Here is a 20068-nt window from a genome sequence, read left to right as displayed (position 1 = left end):
CTAAGCTACAGTCTGTAAAAACACTCAAACATGCAGATGTTTCACATAGAAATCATTATGCCCTATGAGGAACTGGATGTTTTTTAATTGGAAAGTTCTCTGCAGATAATACTGGTTTTGCATTTGGCCATGTACTCCTACACTCCATTATATAGTTTTCTTCTCCCTGCTCCAGTTAAGGTTATTTTTGGTTTGTTATTTTAATGAGTTTATTACTAGATAAATTAAAAACTTTACACCAATAACATTTATTTTGAATGAGTAGTATAGGCTTTTTCTACTTATAACATTACATGTAATTTGATGACCTGTAGTTGAGGCAAAAAAAACAAATAATTTGTGACTATGGCATTATTTTGTATATTTTTTGAGACTCCTTGACAGGAGCATGACAAAGATTAAATGGAGCAGAAACCTCCAGTATAATGAGTGTGATTAAAGAGTGACAGATGAAAGAATACAAAGGCACTTTTTTAATATTCCACCGACAAATGAAAAAAGGAAAAAGAAGCTTGTATGTTTGACTGTGAAGTGAACCCACAGATTTGAACAGGAAAGTGAGAGGCAGTGGAGCTGAAGGGAAAAGGGAAACTCTGCAGTGTCAAATAAAGTGGCATGATATTTGCAAATGCAGATGTGTATTTTGGGACAGATTAGGAAACTGGCTCATAGAAAAGTTCACCTGCACATTAAAATTAACAACAAAGTGACCCTCTAGGCTGTTTCTGCCACATTTGTGTTTTAAAATTGGGTCATTTCATCCAAACAGTTGCTAAAGGAAAAAAAAAAAACTTACTGATTTAGATTCTGTCTTCTTGGTCTTCCGCAAGGTAACATAGGAAGCGATGGTGGAGGACTCAGGAGGGCTCAAGGGAGATTTGGTCCTGGGAGGGATGATGCCCACAGGGTAGGGGGGCACTGTTGGAGCGACAGCATGGAACACTGTCACTTACACATTAGCAAGCAAGCACTACAGGCAGGCTAATTGCTCATGTTGTGGCAGAACATTTAACAATGGTCCACTTCACAAATGATGGGCAATTAATGTGTACAAATAATGTTAGAAAAAGCAGGTGGCATTCAGGCACATCAATACTGTTTTATGCAGGTTGACAGACATTTCGTATATCATTTGTGTTTCCACCGATTTACTTAGAAACATATGTTTCTCTTTTAGAATTGAAATGATGTGCTTCATAAACAGACAGTTAGGCAGTTTAACTAGGGTCTTATTCTCTTTTCTCCCAGGCAAATTTTTGCACCAAGAAACATGGACTCCAGCAAAACAGCAAAAAACACCCAACCCTTCTTAAGCTTTCCAAATAAACTACAATTTTACATCAGCACTATCTGGCTGTATAGGGGCTGTTTCTCATCTACATATTTCTCATCCAGTCTAAAAAATTAATGCAGTTTCACAAGGAATCCACAATTCCATAAATATTGTCCAGTTTGTGTTTGAATGAATAGATGAGTAGATGAATATAAAGTCCTCAGCTTCCTATATCACAGCATGCACATCCCTGGACTGGGGAACAGAAGAGATGGGAATAATAATTGGGAACAGTATTTGTGGGGCAGTGACTCTCATGTCACTTAAAATTACAATATGCAATACTATAACAGCATCCTTTTATATGAGTGAGTGTAGGGGTACCTTTTGAGGCTGTAGAATCTTTATTCTCAGACGAGGTCTCTGTCTTGTCCTTGTCCTCACCGTTGGCCTCGTCCACTTCCTCTTTCACTGTGGTCAGCTCGGGCTCGCTCTTGTAGAGCCGATAGTCTGGAGCTTGCTGAGAGGTGGAAGGAAGGGATCAGTCAAGGTCAGAACACACACACGTACATACAGATACATGTGTACCTACAAAACATGGTTTCTCATATGAACTTTGCTAAAAAATAAGTAAAAAGTAAACCTTTTCAAGTTTCTTCTCCTGCAGATTACAAATCATGTCTTCATTAGGAACTTGTTTGATCATTCATTTGATGTATAGAACTGATCGTAGTTAATATTTAAAGAGAAACATAGAATATAACAGGACAAAGAAACTATTTTATCATTTGGAGCAACAATTTAAATTTAACCAGAACAAGTTCTTTTCTAGAATAAAGTTACAAAGAAAAGTTAACATTTTTAAATGACATTTTGTCAAACTTAAACATTATGACTTAAAAAATATTTACGTTTTTACTTTACCATCTTTATCATCTCTAAAGCAAATCTATAATGAAAACCTCTGAGCTCTGAAAGATTACAGCTTGCAGTTAGCAAAACTAACTCCTATTTTGTCCAAGTCTTACAAGGGACAAAAAAGGTGTCGAGAAAGTAAGGTCCATGTAAACACACAATAAAATCATCACTCATAAAATAATGAAATTCCACAAATAAATCCATGTACAGGCCTGTGACACTGTAGGCGATTGATGATGATGGCTGAATGGAGCATGGATTACAGGGATAAAAAAGTTAAACACAGTGCTAAATGAGCCATATCTATCCAAAATGACACCTGTTAAGGAGTGCTTCATTTAAGTGGATATTGTTCCAGCCTTTAGGATGGTGATGAGGTGAAATGAAGAAAATTAATGTAAAATTGATTGTATGCCCACAAAACTTCTGAAATGAAGAGCTTAGATGCAGAGTCTGAATGGATTCAGTGTTCTAATGGATGGTGGTTACGTCAAAGCAAATGTGTGGATGGAGGGATGTGGAGAAGTGGGAACGCGTCAATGCTTCAGCAGTTCTTACGCTGTGTGCACCATTCCTGGAGCCAGCCTTGCGGTCCTCTGGGCGGTGTGTGTGGGGAGGCAGGCGCCCGCTGGAGTGTAAGTGGTGGGGGGGCACGGGAGGGGGGCGATCTGATGAGTTGTAATACTGGGGGGGGGGTGGGCGTGGGGGCACACCATCGCCCTCCTTAGGAGGACTTAGCGGTAGCTGTGTCACTGCCTGTTGACATTTATTAGAGCAGGTCTCATTCCACATGCCTTACTGGACCATACCTCTGGTTACGACTTGCAAGCACCTTGAGTTACTGCCGTTGAAAAGACATCCTAGCACATACCCACTCTATATACTTATAAAGTCTATTTTAGCAAACAGGTGCCTATTTACACATCAGGACATGGAGCAACATTAAGCATTCATCTGGAGTGAGCTCCAGCCACCCGAAGAATGTAAGTCCACTATTCACTCTCCCTTTAGCTCTGTTTTGGTCTCCACCAACTTCGAGGGAAATATAATGTCTTTGTCTGACTGTAGTTTGTTGTTGAGCAGGTAGTGTAGAATGGGTCTACTGGAGCCTTTTCAGTGCCTGCTGTACTGGAACTGATGGTGGTACAGCTGAACCAAAAAACAATAAACATATGGAACATAAAACCAAAACACAGAGATTTAAGCTGCTAAAATTCTCTGCAGAGTTGAGAGGAACAGTAGAGTCATTTATAACTGGGTGTGCAAAATACAAACTGCAAAGAAAATCTTTGCATTCACCCTGAACAGAACTGGAGTGCAATTTAAAAATCTAACCCCAAAGACAAATATGGCCATGATGAGTACTGTTAACTAAATTAAATTAAAGTAAATTATGCAATTTATTTTTACATGAAGCAGAAACAAATGCAGTAAACAGAAAAATCTCAGGGATCAAAAATCCTGAAAGCCCTGAACATTGTTGGTGTAATCATTTCCTGGTCAAAATGCACCACCAATAAAGGTGAGTTTCATTGCATAATGAATATAAATGTGGCCAGCAGCTGTCTCGTACGAAGACAAACTTTGTGTGCTTTGTATGAGAGTCTCAAGTTGTTCATGTTCCTGGTAAGTCCTTCATGCTTTAGCAGGGATTGTTAACTAGCCATGATGTGATTTTGCTAGATAGCCACATTAATGCACAGACTATTATACCCATACAGGTGAGTATCACTAAATCATAGACTCATTCTCTCTTCAAATATGGAACCAGTAACTAAACCACATTTTAAAGAGCTAAGAGGGATTCTTGTGAAATGTTAAGTGGGTTGTGAGTGTTGAATTACCTCATTTTTCTGGAGACTGGAAAGTGGCTTGGAACCAGGAAAACCTGAAAAAAGAGTTCATTAATTTTGGTGAAGAAAGGAGTGTTAAGCTCACATGTTCGATTCTTTTCAAAGCTAGTTATGTCCATCAGAAGACACGGAGAGCACTTGAGAACCCAAAGAACACCGTTGCTGTGAATCACAACAAATAAATATCAAATGAAGGTGCTATTGCATGCATTATTTGAGAGTCACTGCTCACTGCTCTCTGTGCTCCGCTGTGGTGTATTTTTGGACAGAGCCTCCATCACGTCCTGGATCCTCCACAGCTCCTTCTGGATCTGGATATGCTGCTGGCTTGGAGGTTCTGTCTGAGGAGACACACACACACACACAGACACATGCTGTTAAAAGCTTGAGCACCTCAGAAAGTGTGTGTGAGTGTATAAAGTCATGTATTATGCATGCATGTACAGTGGGTACGGAAAGTATTCAGACCCCTTTAAATTTTTCACTCTTTGTGTCATTGCAGCCATTTGCCAAAATCAAAAAAGTTCATTTTATTTCTCATTAATGTACACTCAGCACCCCATCTTGACAGAAAAAAACAGAAATGTAGAAATTTTTACAAATTTATTAAAAAAGAAAAACTGAAATATCACATGGTCATAAGTATTCAGACCCTGTGCTCAGTATTGAGTAGAAGCACCCTTTTGAGCTAGTACAGCCATGAGTCTTCTTGGGAATGATGCAACAAGTTTTTCACACCTGGATTTGCGGATCCTCTGCCATTCGTCCTTGCAGATCCTCTCCAGTTCTGTCAGGTTGGATGGTGAACGTTGGTGGACAGCCATTTTCAGGTCTCTCCAGAGATGCTCAATTGGGTTTAGGTCAGGGCTCTGGCTGGGCCAGTCAAGAACGGTCACAGAGTTGTTCTGAAGCCACTCCTTTGTTATTTTAACTGTGTGCTTAGGGTCATTGTCCTGTTGAAAGGTAAACCTTCGGCCCAGTCTGAGGTCCTGAGCACTCTGGAAGAGGTTTTCTTCCAGGATATCTCTGTACTTGGCCGCATTCATCTTTCCTTCAATTGCAACCAGTCGTCCTGTCCCTGCAGCTGAAAAACACCCCCACAACATGATGCTCCCACCACCATGTTTCACTGTAGGGATTGTATTGGGCAGGTGATGAGCAGTGCCTGGTTTTCTCCACACATACCGCTTAGAATTAACGCCAAAAAGTTCAATCTTGGTCTCATCAGACCAGAGAATCTTATTTCTCATAGTCTGGGAGTCCTTCATGTGTTTTTTGGCAAACTCTATGCAGGCTTTCATGTGTCTTGCACTGAGGAGAGGCTTCCGTCGGGCCACTCTGCCATAAAGCCCCGACTGGTGGAGGGCTGCAGTGATAGTTGACTTTGTGGAACTTTCTCCCATCTCCCTACTGCATCTCTGGAGCTCAGCCACAGTGATCTTTGGGTTCTTCTTTACCTCTCTCACCAAGGCTCTTCTCCCACGATTGCTCAGTTTGGCTGGACGGCCAGGTCTAGGAAGAGTTCTGGTCGTCCCAAACTTTTTCCATTTGAGGATTATGGAGGCCACCGTGCTCTTAGGAACCTTGAGTGCTGCAGAAATTCTTTTGTAACCTTGGCCAGATCTGTGCCTTGCCACAATTCTGTCTCTGAGCTCCTTGGGCCGTTCCTTCGACCTCATGATTCTCATTTGCTCTGACATGCACTGTGAGCTGTAAGGTCTTATATAGACAGGTGTGTGCCTTTCCTAATCAAGTCCAATCAGTTTAATTAAACACAGCTGGACTCCAATGAAGGAGCAGAACCATCTCAAGGAGGATCAGAAGAAATGGACAGCATGTGAGTTAAATATGAGTGTCACTGCAAAGGGTCTGAATACTTATGACCATGTGATATTTCAGTTTTTCTTTTTTAATAAATTTGCAAAAATTTCTACATTTCTGTTTTTTTCTGTCAAGATGGGGTGCTGAGTGTACATTAATGAGAAATAAAATGAACTTTTTTGATTTTGGCAAATGGCTGCAATGACACAAAGAGTGAAAAATTTAAAGGGGTCTGAATACTTTCCGTACCCACTGTATACATGTTTCCATCAATGATAATGGCTGTGCGTACGTGTGTGTGTGTCTTTTTATGGTTGTGTGGACACATTTTACTGATACCATTCTTGTGTGGACATTTTGGCCTTGTGAGGACATTTTGGCCGGTCCTTATAACTTCAAATGTGTGTGTGTGTGTGTGTGTGTGAGAATGTTACCATATTACCTGTGGGCTGCCGAGGGCCTCCAGCTGTTCCAGCAGGTTGGATTTAGCCAGAGTGACATCAGCCTCCAACCTATCATACTCTCTCCACGAGCGCTCCAACTCCTGAAACAAGGACACCACGCAACAACAGAGTCACAATAAATGTGCGTATGTGTGTGGCCCCAAACCTCTACTTCTCAGACGTCATTTAATTTTGTACTCCCTGTTTCTCTTAGGGGGCGTCCTAAATCCTGCACTAAAATGGTATCTTTTAATAAGCTCATTGTCAACGAACACGGATCGTGTGTGCGTGCCTCTGTCTGAACACCTTGTCCAGCAGTGGTGCACGTGTGTTAGTGTATCTTTGTTGCGGTGTGCTCACAGTGTTAACTCTGGACAGCTCTCTGCAGGTGCTGAGCAGGCCGTTCTGCAGCACATCTCTCTGCTGGACCAGGCTCTGCATGGCTGTAGTATTGGAGCTGCTCTGTTCACTCAGCTCCTGACTGGCTGACAGCAGGGCCGTCTCCAGAGTGTGCTGCCACACACACACACACACACACACACACACACACACACACACACACACACACACACACACACACACACACACACACATGGTTATTATTGTACAAATGAGCACACTCAAGACAAAAACTTGAAACCACCACTAGCTATACCTTCTCTCTATGTAGCTGCTGCACTTTCTCTGCCAGCATCCTTACTGCCTTGTCCTGCTCACACAGTCTGCTCAGCTTGGTCTAACACAAACACATACACATGAATTAAACTTCAAAAAATGTATAATGTGTAATGCTGACGGCTATGCTTCTCTTACATCTATGTCAACCTCCTCTGTGCGCTGGATGAAGGAGCCATCTTTGTAATCATCTGGGCTGATCTGAAAAGAAGAGGAACAGTTAAAGACAGACAGCAGGGGGCGATATGAACACATCTGGTAGGATAGAGAGGAGACAGCTCTTCAATGATGAGTTCTCGGTCCAAAATGCTGCTTTTATGCAATTTGAGGGAAAATAATGATCTGGCATCTCAATTTTTAACAAAATATTTTTCAGTGCATGTATAGAATATGCACAATATCAGAAAATACCAGAATTTAACCTTGTTTGCGAAAGAAATGTAATTTTGTTGAGACTGCAGATATTTTATATTTTTCCACCCAAATGCTGCAGAGTGTGGAAAGAAATTCTTCACAATATGCTTCCTGCTGTTCATTCCAGAGGCAGGAAGTGAGAGGATGAAGGGATGAGAGCTCTGTGCATATTCACTAATCCTGTTTAATTTCCCTTGAAGCTCTTTACCCAGGTGTTACCAGGGATATTCTAGCTCAATACTATAATGGAGAGAAAAACAGAGGGAGATGTAGCCTGAAGGGACAGATGAACACTAATAAAGATAAAACTAAGCCCCAAACTATTATAAAGAATATATATCCAATGAAATTATTTTATTATTTGTCTTAAAATATATTAACTATATGATACAACAGTAAAAATCAATATTAGCTTCAAAATATTTAGCATGTTTTTTTTCTTTTCTTTTTTTTTTTTTTAAGAATGCCAACAACCCTATGATTAGTTGAAGTTATTGGGGTCTATTCAGGACTCAAAAACCCAACTATACATGTTTTTGGGAAAAAACATTACTTTTATATTTTGATTTATAGTTGAATTACAATGTTTTATTTTGTGATTCTAGTCAAATGCACTAGATATAGATAGTTTACCTGACTGGTGAGTTAACAACATACAGACTCATAACTCATACACTTGAAGCAACAAGGATCAGTGTAATTATAACATATTATTTGCGAGTTTAACTTAAATGCATGTAGAGGGTTTTTCTTTTTGGATTTGATTTTGGATTACACTCTGCCAGTCGTTCTGACGCAGGCTGGGTTTGCAAACAGCCAGACTCAGGGTGAAACAGTTGTGTGTATATTGTATGTAATAGGTTTTCAGTGTACTTGAATGTATCAGAACAGCTTTCTTACATAGTATAAATGTAAACTACCCTGTAGCATTCCTTCAAAAAATTGATAAGGCAGCAGATTATTAGCAGTAAAATCACCTGACAATTCCCCTAACTAAATTTTACAGTCCACATTATGACATTCTGTTCCAGAAAATACCGCTGAGAGATGACAGGACAAACCCACATAGGAAATCCAAAGGTTTTATTAAAGTGGGCCCTTGTACTTCAAAAAGCCCTGCTTAAAGACTACAGCACTGACCTACTGGAAGGCTTTCTAGAATCTTTAGTAAGTTATGCATAAATTCATTACAGGAGGTGTCTTAAAGGAGTCCAATTTTTCTCTATTCCTAAGGAGGAATGACAAAAGAGGTTTAATGAGGACAGTTACATTTTCTACTTTATTCCATTGGGCACATTTTAAAGTACTTTGACTAGACACTTCTCTATGTTGTAATTTTCAACCTCATTATGTCAGCGAATAGCAGCTGGACCTGGATTATCCTGACTGGCTCTCTTTGATACATTTCTGCTGTAATCCATTCAATCAGACTTGCTTGGGGCATCACTGGTGTACTAGGTTATACAGTGCCTGTATCAGTTTGTCATGAATATTGACCTTTGTATCCGAACATGAGAAACAAAGCAAAATGATGAACTAAACCTTTAGTTATTCCCATTTTTTATATTCCTCAACCCCTGCTGCAAAAGCACAAAAAGCATTATTCCTTTATAGAGCCAAAGTGTGTTACCCAACAGTAAACAGTGATGTATGAAGACAAACGGTGAGAGAATTACATGTAGAATGGCACCATAAGCCATGCTTACTTGAGGTCAGTTCAAAACAGCATCAAACAAAAAGGAATAAAGTACCATGTGCTGGAACCACAAATAACTTCACTTTAAATAATGCCATGAGGACATGTGAGAAGGGTTGCTGAGGAACAATGGGCTGATGGACTGACTGCATCCAAGGTGGTGAAACAGGACTGATGGTGAAGGGGAAGATGTGCATAGACAACTACCGGGTGATCAGGGCAAACATCTGGTTTGAGTCTGTTCTGCTTCAATCATCTTAAAAATAAAGGGCCCTTTAGAAACAATAGACATGTCCATTTTGGGAACCCAAATGTGGATTTCATGATAGCTGTAATTTATGTATACTTTATGTAGATATTACATTTTTCTCTTGGAGATGGAACTCCTCAGTCTCAGTACACTGAAATGTACACGTTGAGCCTCAAAACTCAACTTTTGTATTTCTATAAATTTTTTAAAATGGGTAGACTAAAAATTGCATGATTGCCATGAAATTCTGACCCCATGGTGACATATAGTATGTCTACGACAAATGGGCTTGCTCGACAGTGACTCAAGCCAGAGGCTGCTGAAGACCTTACTTGTTGGTAGAGTTGCGGCCTTGGTGCTGAGTTCTCAATCATAGTGTGAATCATGAAGATTAGAGGCTCATTCTCCTTCGTCTAGCACAGCAACGTGGAGAAAGAGGATACAGTTTTGTAATAACACTTACTGATGGATCAACCACTATTTGACTGAGACCTGGGAGATGAAATGGGACTCACCTGCTCCCTTCCAACAGGAGAGATCCCCTATTTACTCTACTCTACTTTACTCTTCTGTACTGTACTTTACTGTTTTCTACTTTATTCTCCTCTACTCTTCTGTACTCTACAGTTCTGTACTGTACTCTCCTCTCCTCATTTGTACTCTCATCTTCTCTACTGTTCCTCTTCTCTCCTCTACTCTTTTGTACTCTACTCTACTGTTCTGTACTGTACTGTACTCTCCTCTCCTCTACTCATTTGTACTCTCCTCTCCTCTTCTGTACTCTCCTCTACTCTTCTGTACTCTATTCTTTTGTTTACTCTACTCAACTCTATTCTACTCTTCTCTACTCTACTCAACTCGACTGTTCTGTAGCTTACTAATCAATCAACTGCAACGATCCCTCAGTGATCAGTCCAAACCCTAACAAATAATGGTCAACCCTCAACTAAATCACAACTGAAACTTGAAGAACATGATTTAGAACAAATCCAAACCCTGGAATGTCATCAAGTAGCAATAATTTTGATAACACTTCAGCTTTTCTAACATTTCCACTGAAATTAACAGTGGATTATTAGTTACAATAGTCAAACTTATTAGAAAGTCAAAATGAAGGTAAATTACAGTAAAATTACCACCCAAACAGTGCACCACAGTTTATGGACCTGTGTCTGGTACAACCTTGACTTATTCAACTGAATTTTTCAAAGAAGACAGGCTCCTCAAACAGACTCCTTTCACTTTGTGATGAAAGTTCTTTAAATTTTTTCCTACTGCTAGGCACTCCCTCCTATAAAGCCTGTCTCAGGATGTTCTCTGCCTGAAACACATGACCTTTTCAGGACTAAGCAGTATTGAGTAATGTAGGAAATGTGGGGAGGCCAGTTCTATAATAAACAGCACATTTAGATGCCTGCCATGATCACGATATGCCTCTGTGTTGACAGGTTATGTGAGTATACTGCCATACATTGTTATTGAGGTTGCAGTTAGGATATCCATGTTACGTCTAACATCAGCATCAGTTAAAGTGGGCCAAAAACAAATACTTATCATCCTGGGGTTGTACACCACAGCCATCTTTAAAATACTGGACAGTGAATTCCTGTCTATACTTCCTGTAAAGACTCCATGTAAATAGAATTATGTCCTTCACATTTCCCTCCTAGTACCTCATTCTGTTTGTTGTTTGAGCTGTTTTTTTGTGTAGCATGTACAAGAATTACATTTGCAAGCAACCAGAGAGTGTTGTTGCATTTGGGCAAATACACATAAGGCTGTAATACTTAATACAGCTTCAAGCAGTGTGCATAAAAAGGTTCTAATGGCTTTGGAAATTACAACAGTATTATTTACTTTCTATGCATAAAAGGCCCAATAAAGGGCCCAACCAAAGATCAGCACAATTTTTTTGAATTTAATCTAGTAAACAGACAAAAATAATGTGATATAAAGACAAGGCTAGAAGTATCCAGGTAGAGACATGAAAGTACAGTACATATATTTTTGGCTCAGAAGGCCTCACCTGACTGTCCAGGTAAATAAGGTTCCTCTGTAGGTGATGTGAAAGTACATCAGTCTGCAGTAGTCAGAGAAGAAGGAAGAGAAGCAGGAAAAGCAAGGCCATTTTGGTAGGTTGATATAAACAAGACAGAGAAAAGGAAGGAAAAGGGAATCAAATACATATTTCAATAGAAAGGAGGAAAAAGAAGGGTGAGGATTGAAGGGTGTGTTTTAGTTGCCTGGCCTTAACCACACATTAATCTTTAGTTTAGTTGTTAGAACAACAATCTTTCCCTATATTCAAATGAAATATAATATTTAAAGGTTTGGCAATAAAGGCTAAAAAAAAACATAATTAAACACAGTAATCTGGGTTTTAGCAGAGCCAACCTGTCCAGCCTGTCTGATGATGGGTTAAATAGGTGGTTGTATTAACTGAGATTTGCAGTCATAAGAACTAGGGCAAAGAGGAAGGATGATGACTTAATCTACAGTCATGCAGCTGGATTTTGGGGCCCTGATGAGGCATTTTGAGATATTTGTTATAACGTACTGTACTTGGAGGGTGGGGGTGATACAATCACGAGATATTTACAGTCAGAAACCCCAGTAGGAATATAGGTTATGATGTAAAAACTGGAATTCACTGCTTACTTCACTTGATTTAGCTCGAACAGTCTAGGATCTTGAGAAAATAAATAATGTTTAAGAAATGCAGCTTTACTGACCTAGAGAAAAACTGTATTTGAGCTCCATATGAATGTATACAAAAAATCCAAATCATTCATTAATGCTCTCATACCACAACAAGATTATGTACTTATATATCATACTGTCTATTTCTTAACACGGGCACATTGTCAAGCTTCAACTCACTAGCATACATATTTAGCAATATGAATATAAAACTGGACAAAATCTTAAGCAGTCAACCCAGAACACTTGACAATATTCTACATTGCCATACTGAATAAACGTTTTGAAACCTGGAATACGAGACATGTGGCCCATGTTCACTGTACATACATAAAATATTTGTCCATTGCTTCCATCTTTAAACTAATAAAGTTATTAAGAAAAAGAACACATGGAATCAGAACTCAAAATGCTTAATAAGAGTCAGCAAATGACATGTTTGATGCATCAGCTCCGATGCATCCAGGCTGCCTTGTTTCATAACCATCAGAAAACCTCAAGCCAACATGCATGGACAGGAGTAGTGCCCCCCATGCAAACACACAACTACATAACAGTAACAGTACTTTTTGTTATTATGGTCATTTTGTATGATCACTATTGTATTTCTGTGTTATTTTTGTGATTCACAAATGTGTGTAATAGATATATAATAGATAATTTACAAAAGAAACATTTTTGTAGGGCCACTTGATGAATGACACTTTCTACTGGCTTCAGCTGTTTGGTCCAAAAGTGTGATTTTCCACTATTCATTAATCTCTACATCACAATTCATTTCAGATTAACATGGAAATGCCAACCTGCTGGCGGTGCTACATGCAAATCAGGGGATCATCAAAGTCAAAATGTGGGACTCTTGAACATCTGCACCACATATTGTGACACTGTATCTGACACTGGTAGATGGGACTTAGTGGTAGTGTTAAATTTATTAAAATACATTCAGGCAATTAATATCTGTTCCAATTTTCATGACAATCATGTCCATTTCAGGACTATTAACCTGTAACTGCCAAAACAAAAAGAAAGCCGTTGAGTCGCAGTGAGTTTTTTTTTTTTTTTTTTTTACTTTTGCTCACTGCAGCTTTCATAGTTCAGATTTTTTAGTATTTGGTGAAAACTGCCAGTCTTACACAAGGAACCTTTTCTTGGAGACACACATGAACAGACAGAATGTGGGCTACTGCTTGATTGGAAAACCACAAATGCATGCATGCATCCACATGTATGTACGGTATACATTCACTGCTGACCTTGGCGTTGGTTCCCTCCATACCCAGTGCCATTAGCTGTGCTACTGTGTGCTCCCGCAGGCTGTTGAGCTCTGCCTGCTGCCGGCGGAGCTTGATCAGCAGCAGGGTCAGCTCCTCGGGCTGCGCAGAGCAACACACAGAGGAGAGAAGAAGAGCTGCCACACTGACGACATCAGCAACACCCACTGAGCATCTGTTATTATACATAATGCAGTGGCTTTTATGCCTTTAAGGAGACAGGAACCACTACCACAGCTTTTATTCATAACACTGGTCTGCCAAGACTTACCACTAGTCACATGCAGACCATTTTAATCTTTAAACACAGGATCACAAATTAAACCTACACTCGCCTCTACCTGTCTTTGGGGGGCAGAGGCATGCTATATACATGGTTGCTTGGTTCAACTAGAAGTAGCACAGAACAGACTCAGGCCATTTCCCATTTCCCTGTTTCTCTGAAGCTGATGTCACAGTCATATATATATATACATATATATGACATGGGGTGAGCTAGGAAATATACTGCATCTGGAAAAAATTCAATAAAATATATGAACCAAAGTTGATGCTTTTCATTATTCTGATGCTAGGGGCCACTCTGTATGTGCTGCTTGATTTATCATCAACAATCTGGGTCAAAATATTTGAGTGTTAACATATTTGAATTTTATTACCCGTATTAAAAAAAAGTCTAGATGAGGGTCAAGAACATCTGACTGATTGCTGTTACAGATTTATGGATAGACTGCTGAACACACACACACACACACACACACACACACACACACACACACAATGAAAAAGGGGGACGCTGCAGTGAAGAAGTTGTGCAGAGAATTACTTGACATATCTTTCTCATCAAACTGCCGAGGCTCTCGACTGCCATCAAGCAATCACAATATTATTCACAGCTTGGTTCAAACAGAAATATCAGCCCTCACACTTGATTGCTGTTGCTTCAATTGGAGAGCAAAGATAATTTCACTTTGGTGCCTTGTGTGTGTGTGTGTGTGTGTAGTGTTAATAAGAGACAATGGCACTGTCAATAATTACGTTGGTTCCACAAACAAGTGGAAATACAGCAATAAGAGGCTGCTGAGAACACAACATCATTGAGATGGACAATGGAGTGGCAATGAGATTTTAAATTAAGGGCAGATACCGTACCACGGGTTGTTTTGGGGGGGGATAACAACAGTTACTGCATATTCTTATTAAACAATTACTTTACTTTTACTTTACTTTTTTGAGAGGAGGTGGACAGTGGGATGAATAGTGTGTGTGGGAGGAGAGAGGGTGCCCTGTAGAACTCACCGTCTTGCCTTGCAGGGATTGAGGGGAGATGGGCTGTGGAGTGATGCCAGCTGCGATGGAGCGTCGGTCAGGTGGGTAGCCATACTGTGAGAAAGGAATTACAATGCAATGATGATGACAGAATAAAGTACATTTCAATTCCTCCCATTTTAGTTCAGGTGATGAATTTGCTGTCTGATGTACCCTCATAGCTCGGTTAGATGAAAAGTGGCCCTTCATGGAGAACATCCATTAATTACAAATGTTTTAAACTTCATGTTCTTTAACTGGTAATAATACAAATTTTGGGATTATAGTGAATGTTACATAAACATTTACATATAGTGATACAGAAATCTTTCATTAGTATTAGGAGTAATGCATTACAACAGTAATGTGTTACAGTTATATAGTACTATTTTTGACAGTAACATAACAGTAATACAATGCTACTAATAAAATCTTGGTAATATTATACTCGTTACAATCTCAGTAACACAGATAACAACAATGCATTTTAACCCGAAATTAGGTGGTGGTTTTTTTTTTTTTTTAATTTTACATTGTGAGATGGATTATTTTCTGTTGGTCAGACAAAAGGACAAGAACATAACGCATTGAGGGAACTCTCTACATCGAGAAGTAGCACGACCTGCACTGTTGTCATGGATTAAGTGTCTGCTGAGTGAAGAAATGTAAATTCAACTAAATTAAAAAAGAATAACACGCAAAATGAGCAAAATAACTTGTAGTAATCTGCACTATGCACAATTCATATTTAATTAACTTATGCAGCAGAAGCACTGGAATGCCATTTAACTGTATTCATTCAGTGATGTAACCAAGGGGAACATGAGGGGCAACATTAAAATAAAAAGGTAGCAATCTGAAACAGCTTCACTATCTATTTGCAAACACCTGGTTTGAAACACAAAAGACTGATTAGACTCAATTAATGTGAATGTCATTAAATTTAGCTAGAGTGTACTAAAAGAAATTCACTGTATTGAAGCAGAACAATATAAAACTAAAAAGCCATTAAAGCCATTTTTATTCAATTTTACAGAATAAATGGACACCTGGACAAAGTAGGCAACTGCCTAAGACACTCAGGGGCCCCTAAAACCCAGATTCAGTATTATATGTTTGGAAACATGCACCATTAAAGTACATTCTCAGTTGAATGGTCAGGATTTTCCCCCAACTATTATTTTAATACAGTACATACAATACATTTCCATTTAATTGTATTAAAACCAAACTAATTTGGGTGTGCAGGGTTTGAGTAATGAGACTCATCCACTGTCTGCAAACTCAGCTTTGTATTCTGTCTCTCTCTGTATCCTTACTCATGGGGAAATCAGAAAGAACATCTGTGGACTCTTCAGATCCAGGATTGCCAAGCACATTAATGAGTCCTTCAGTCTGTATTTTGTTATAATTTTCCTCTCTGGATGGTGAGATACATAAGAAAATGGCAAAGATGCAGAGTTATTACCAACTGTCTCCTATCTGCATTCCAGCAGTGTTTCAGAAAGGAACAGTTAATCATCTTTGGGACTGCTTGTTTTCCTGTCAAATCCTGCATCAGACTTCATTACGGGGACAACAGATTATTTTACTGTACTGGTACTGCACCCAGCACTTATTACTCAAGAAACAATGGGTCTTGAAACTCAGTGTCTGATGTTAGGTTGTGTTATATATCAGCACAGAACACCACAACTACCAGATCAAAACTGACCTGTCAAGTTTTGTAAGGTTATAGACCAATTGCAAAACATTTCAGCTGAAGGGCTATTTATTCATTTCTACCACATAGCTATAAATGCTTTTCTACAATTCTCTCCTAGCAGTGTTTGCTGTGCTCAGTTGCTGCTAATTCAAATGGTTACTTCCTGTTTCACATTAAGAAAAAATCTTATCACATGTATTGTGGATCAGCTACTTGAAAACATCACATAATGAAGTTGTTTTTTCTGGTTAAAAAATATTGAGGGAAACTAATTGTGACCTTAAGTCTTGTAATAAAAAGTGCCAAAACTCCAAACTACATCAACAACTTTCTCACATTTATCATCATTATTATGTGAGTCAAAGTTCTATGCTGTGTCTTCTACCTTGGCGAGGTGTGTTCTGTGCCGGCGGTCCAGTGTCACATCGCCCCTGAATACTGGCGAGGACAACTCAGACTGGGAGCTGCTGGGGTTGTGAGTGACCTGCTGGTGGGGAGGGGAGAAGGTGTTGTAGAGAGCCAGGGAGCCGTGGGATGGCGAGGTGGGGATAGAGTGTGTCACGGTGTGTTCGGAGATGTTGCCCATAGTCTTTGTACTGGGCAAGGTGCCATAATGACTCACAGCTACAATTCCAGGAGAAGAAAAGGGAGAAGAGAAGAAAGCCACAGTGGAGTCAGAAACTGTGCTGGCTGAGAATATTTTCAGTGATGGTTTTGACACTAGAGTTATATTCCAAAATGGTGAGGTCCAAGTTGAAAAAACAAGTCAAATGTAATTTTAAAAGAATGATGACACTATATTATTTTACTACAAAGTATTTGATCAGCCTGAAAGCATGCATAGCAACACCTCTTGGGCTGATACTGCTTGCAACACAGTAATACAAATAATGATGGTAACTACAACTCTGCAAATTCAATAGAAACTAAACAAACTAAACATTAGGGACATAGGCAAGGTGGGTTGGAAAAGGAACTGCAACTCCATCTTCCTTTATCATAATAAGACTATTGTCTGTATCTGTCTGTGGTATCTGCACCTGTTGGCTGAGCCAGACTTTGCCTGGAGAAGGCCTGCCTCTGCTGCCATTCATATAGCTGCCACATGGTGTCATCCCTCATTGACCTCCTCTTCTCCACTGCGGTGACAGCACTGGTAGAAGCAGGACGGAGGGCACGGTCATACACGGAGCCTGCAATGCTGCAGATGCTGTCGGGCCTCATCATGCTGTTGCGGGGCAGTGTGCGATACCCCTCAGGGTAGCGGGGCACAATTTGAGCGCGGTGGCTGGGCATGTTTCTTGGTAACGTCTGGTAGGACATAATACTGGGGGAAAACACAGACATGGATGAGAAATGACTACTTGCTAATCAGCATACATGAAGCTCTAACGTCTGACCTCCCTGTAATGGGGGGGAAGAGGTTAAAGTTTTTTCCATTAAACAGATTTGGTCCACTTTAACCATGACCCCTATACACACCTACACCAGGCCATGATAAGAAATAAAAGAAATATGTCACCCAGTGCAGCTGTGTTTTTAATCATATTTGGACAATGGAGGTCTGGTCTATTGCTGAATAAAACTTCCTTTGCACCAATCAAGGTAACATAAACTCCATTTTAGAGATGTGGCTTTGATATGGGAGTTGTTAGACATTTAAGGCCTTACTCAGGTATATGTCCTTATACATTTTAATGTGATTACTCACTTAGTACTTACATTTCCCCAATAGGGTGAAGAATACTGAATTAGAAAAAAGCATCCTCACGTTGCACAAAAACACCTGCACAGAATACTGTTACTGTATCCAGAAGCCAGTGAATCAGTGCCTTTAATCAGGGGGCACTGAATAGGAACCAGCTTAATTATCTGTCTGTGTGTGTGTGTGTGTGTGTGTGTGTGTGTGTGCCTTGACATGCATGCTGTGCTCGACTTGGTTTCACTACTTTTATTAACAAAAGTCTGTTTCGCTTTCACTTTAACCTGGGGAAATGAAGTACTGTAATGGGGAGCTCGTTATCATTACAGCAGTTAATAGCTAATCTTAAAATGAAGGTCCTCATTCTCTACGATTGTGGCTTTGACCTTATGAGTCCACAGTGAGATATATGTGCTGAGTGATAACGTTTGTTCAATAATGACACTGAGGTGCCATTCATTCAGCCTGACACTGTGTTTATGTTAGCCACTACTTGTTGAGGAGCAGTTAATAGTTTTCTTGATAAGAGAATGTTTTATTATTTTTATTATTATTTCTATAAGTTGACATCATATATATGTGTCACTCTACTTTTTCTCCTATATTCCATAGATGTAGGTATTTTTCTGGCTGTGGCACAGGAAGGTAATATCCTTATTCTTATAGGACCAGTATGTCTTTTAAACTGAGTTCTGGGTTTGTGCTATAAGTTTTGTTACTTGAGAAAATGGTGTATAGATTTCTCTAAACCTCCCTTTTTCATTTTGACACAACTGCTTTTGTAGTTTTTTGTGAGTAACACCACTGATCTTCAAAGTAAGTCCCCTTGAACCAGCTGTACAGAGCATCACATCTAACCTTTCTTTACTTTGTAGCTGTTTGAACAGCCATAATCACTTTTAGTCTTACAACTTGTGTAAACAAATCAATGTGCCTGAGCTTATGATGGATGGTGATTTTTACATCTAGAACAAGTCTATGATACGGTAATAGAGGTAACTAAGATAAAGTACAGATTCTTTGTGCAAGGACTTCCATGTTAGTGTATTCTAGTGCAATGAAACCCACTCTGAATGCTTTCCAATTTTGTGGGAATATTTGGCAAAGAAGAACATCAAAGTGAGCTAGCTAGCAATGGAGTTCGATTAATTATTTAGGTACTCATATTTGTATGCAAACATTTCTCTAGAAGCTTCTCCAACTGTGGTTCAAACTGTGTCTCCAAACCTCTGTCAGTGTATTTAGAAGCATTGCTTTCCGGTATTATAGCTTATGGACACTAGTGTTTGGAGGTCCGGCCATACGAAAACACTAAAAACACTATATTAGATTTTAAAAAGTTGTTTTATAATTTACTCTTTAGTGGCCTCATTCCACTGTTAATGAAACACTTGCTGAACAGATGTTTCACATTAAATCTCTGGTAGTTGAGTGTTGGGTTTCATTAATAGTAACTTAACAGCAAAGTACAAGTACAAGAAAACCGAGCTGCAGAGTGGTGGAAATTACATTTTTGTGCTGCTGCAATTACAGCTATGAAAATTAGAATGAATACTATAACAGAATGAAAGTCATTCACTTTCTTCTGTGTGATTTACTCAGGCTTTATTAGAGACTTTATTTATTATTTTATGCTTCCATAATTTACTGTAATTCAAAATAGAAGCATAAATATTAACTATAAATACATTCTCAAAACTCAAGAGTATATATAAGACATGTTGGAAATGTAATTTGTAATATATATATATATATCCATACATCCATCAATCGATTTTCTATACCTGCTTATTACTTAACCAGGGTCACAGGGATCTGCTGGAGCCTATCCCATCTCTCTTTCAGGTGGAAAGCAGGGGTACACCCTGGACAGGTCACCAGTCCATCACAGGGCCACATATAGACACAGAAAGACAAACAACCACACACACTCACACTCACTCCTATGGGCAATTTAGATGTTACAGAATACAGATGTTCCTGTACACTATGCCAGCCATTTGGTTATGGTGTTCCAAGTATGCCCTGCGTGGTAG

The 20068-nt window shown here is 39.3% G+C and overlaps 1 protein-coding gene across 8 annotated transcripts in view; it reads right to left on the bottom strand.

The window, feature by feature from the left end:
• Positions 1–20068, bottom strand: part of LOC113141999 (pleckstrin homology domain-containing family A member 5-like) — a 190326-nt gene that overhangs the window by 6939 nt on the left and 163319 nt on the right. For 2 of the 8 annotated variants that reach the window (XM_026326710.1, XM_026326712.1), the window contains 14 exons: positions 17371–17657; positions 16716–16954; positions 14617–14700; positions 13300–13419; positions 11370–11423; positions 7122–7184; positions 6964–7044; positions 6669–6821; positions 6308–6409; positions 4277–4385; positions 4036–4079; positions 2750–2947; positions 1658–1793; positions 797–918 (listed from right to left, as the gene is read on the bottom strand). In XM_026326710.1, coding sequence (XP_026182495.1) covers positions 797–918; positions 1658–1793; positions 2750–2947; positions 4036–4079; positions 4277–4385; positions 6308–6409; positions 6669–6821; positions 6964–7044; positions 7122–7184; positions 11370–11423; positions 13300–13419; positions 14617–14700; positions 16716–16954; positions 17371–17657 — 1792 coding nt within the window. Of the gene's footprint in view, positions 1–796; positions 919–1657; positions 1794–2749; positions 2948–4035; positions 4080–4276; positions 4386–6307; positions 6410–6668; positions 6822–6963; positions 7045–7121; positions 7185–9670; positions 9757–11369; positions 11424–13299; positions 13493–13896; positions 14051–14616; positions 14701–16715; positions 16955–17370; positions 17658–20068 lie in introns of those variants that run through there. The other 6 variants (XM_026326719.1, XM_026326714.1, XM_026326711.1 and 3 more) reach the window with 6 other exon arrangements.

Source organism: Mastacembelus armatus, chromosome 23 (genome assembly GCF_900324485.2).
Source record: "Mastacembelus armatus chromosome 23, fMasArm1.2, whole genome shotgun sequence".
NCBI lineage: Eukaryota > Metazoa > Chordata > Actinopteri > Synbranchiformes > Mastacembelidae > Mastacembelus > Mastacembelus armatus.
This window is presented reverse-complemented; position numbering and strand designations above follow the sequence as displayed.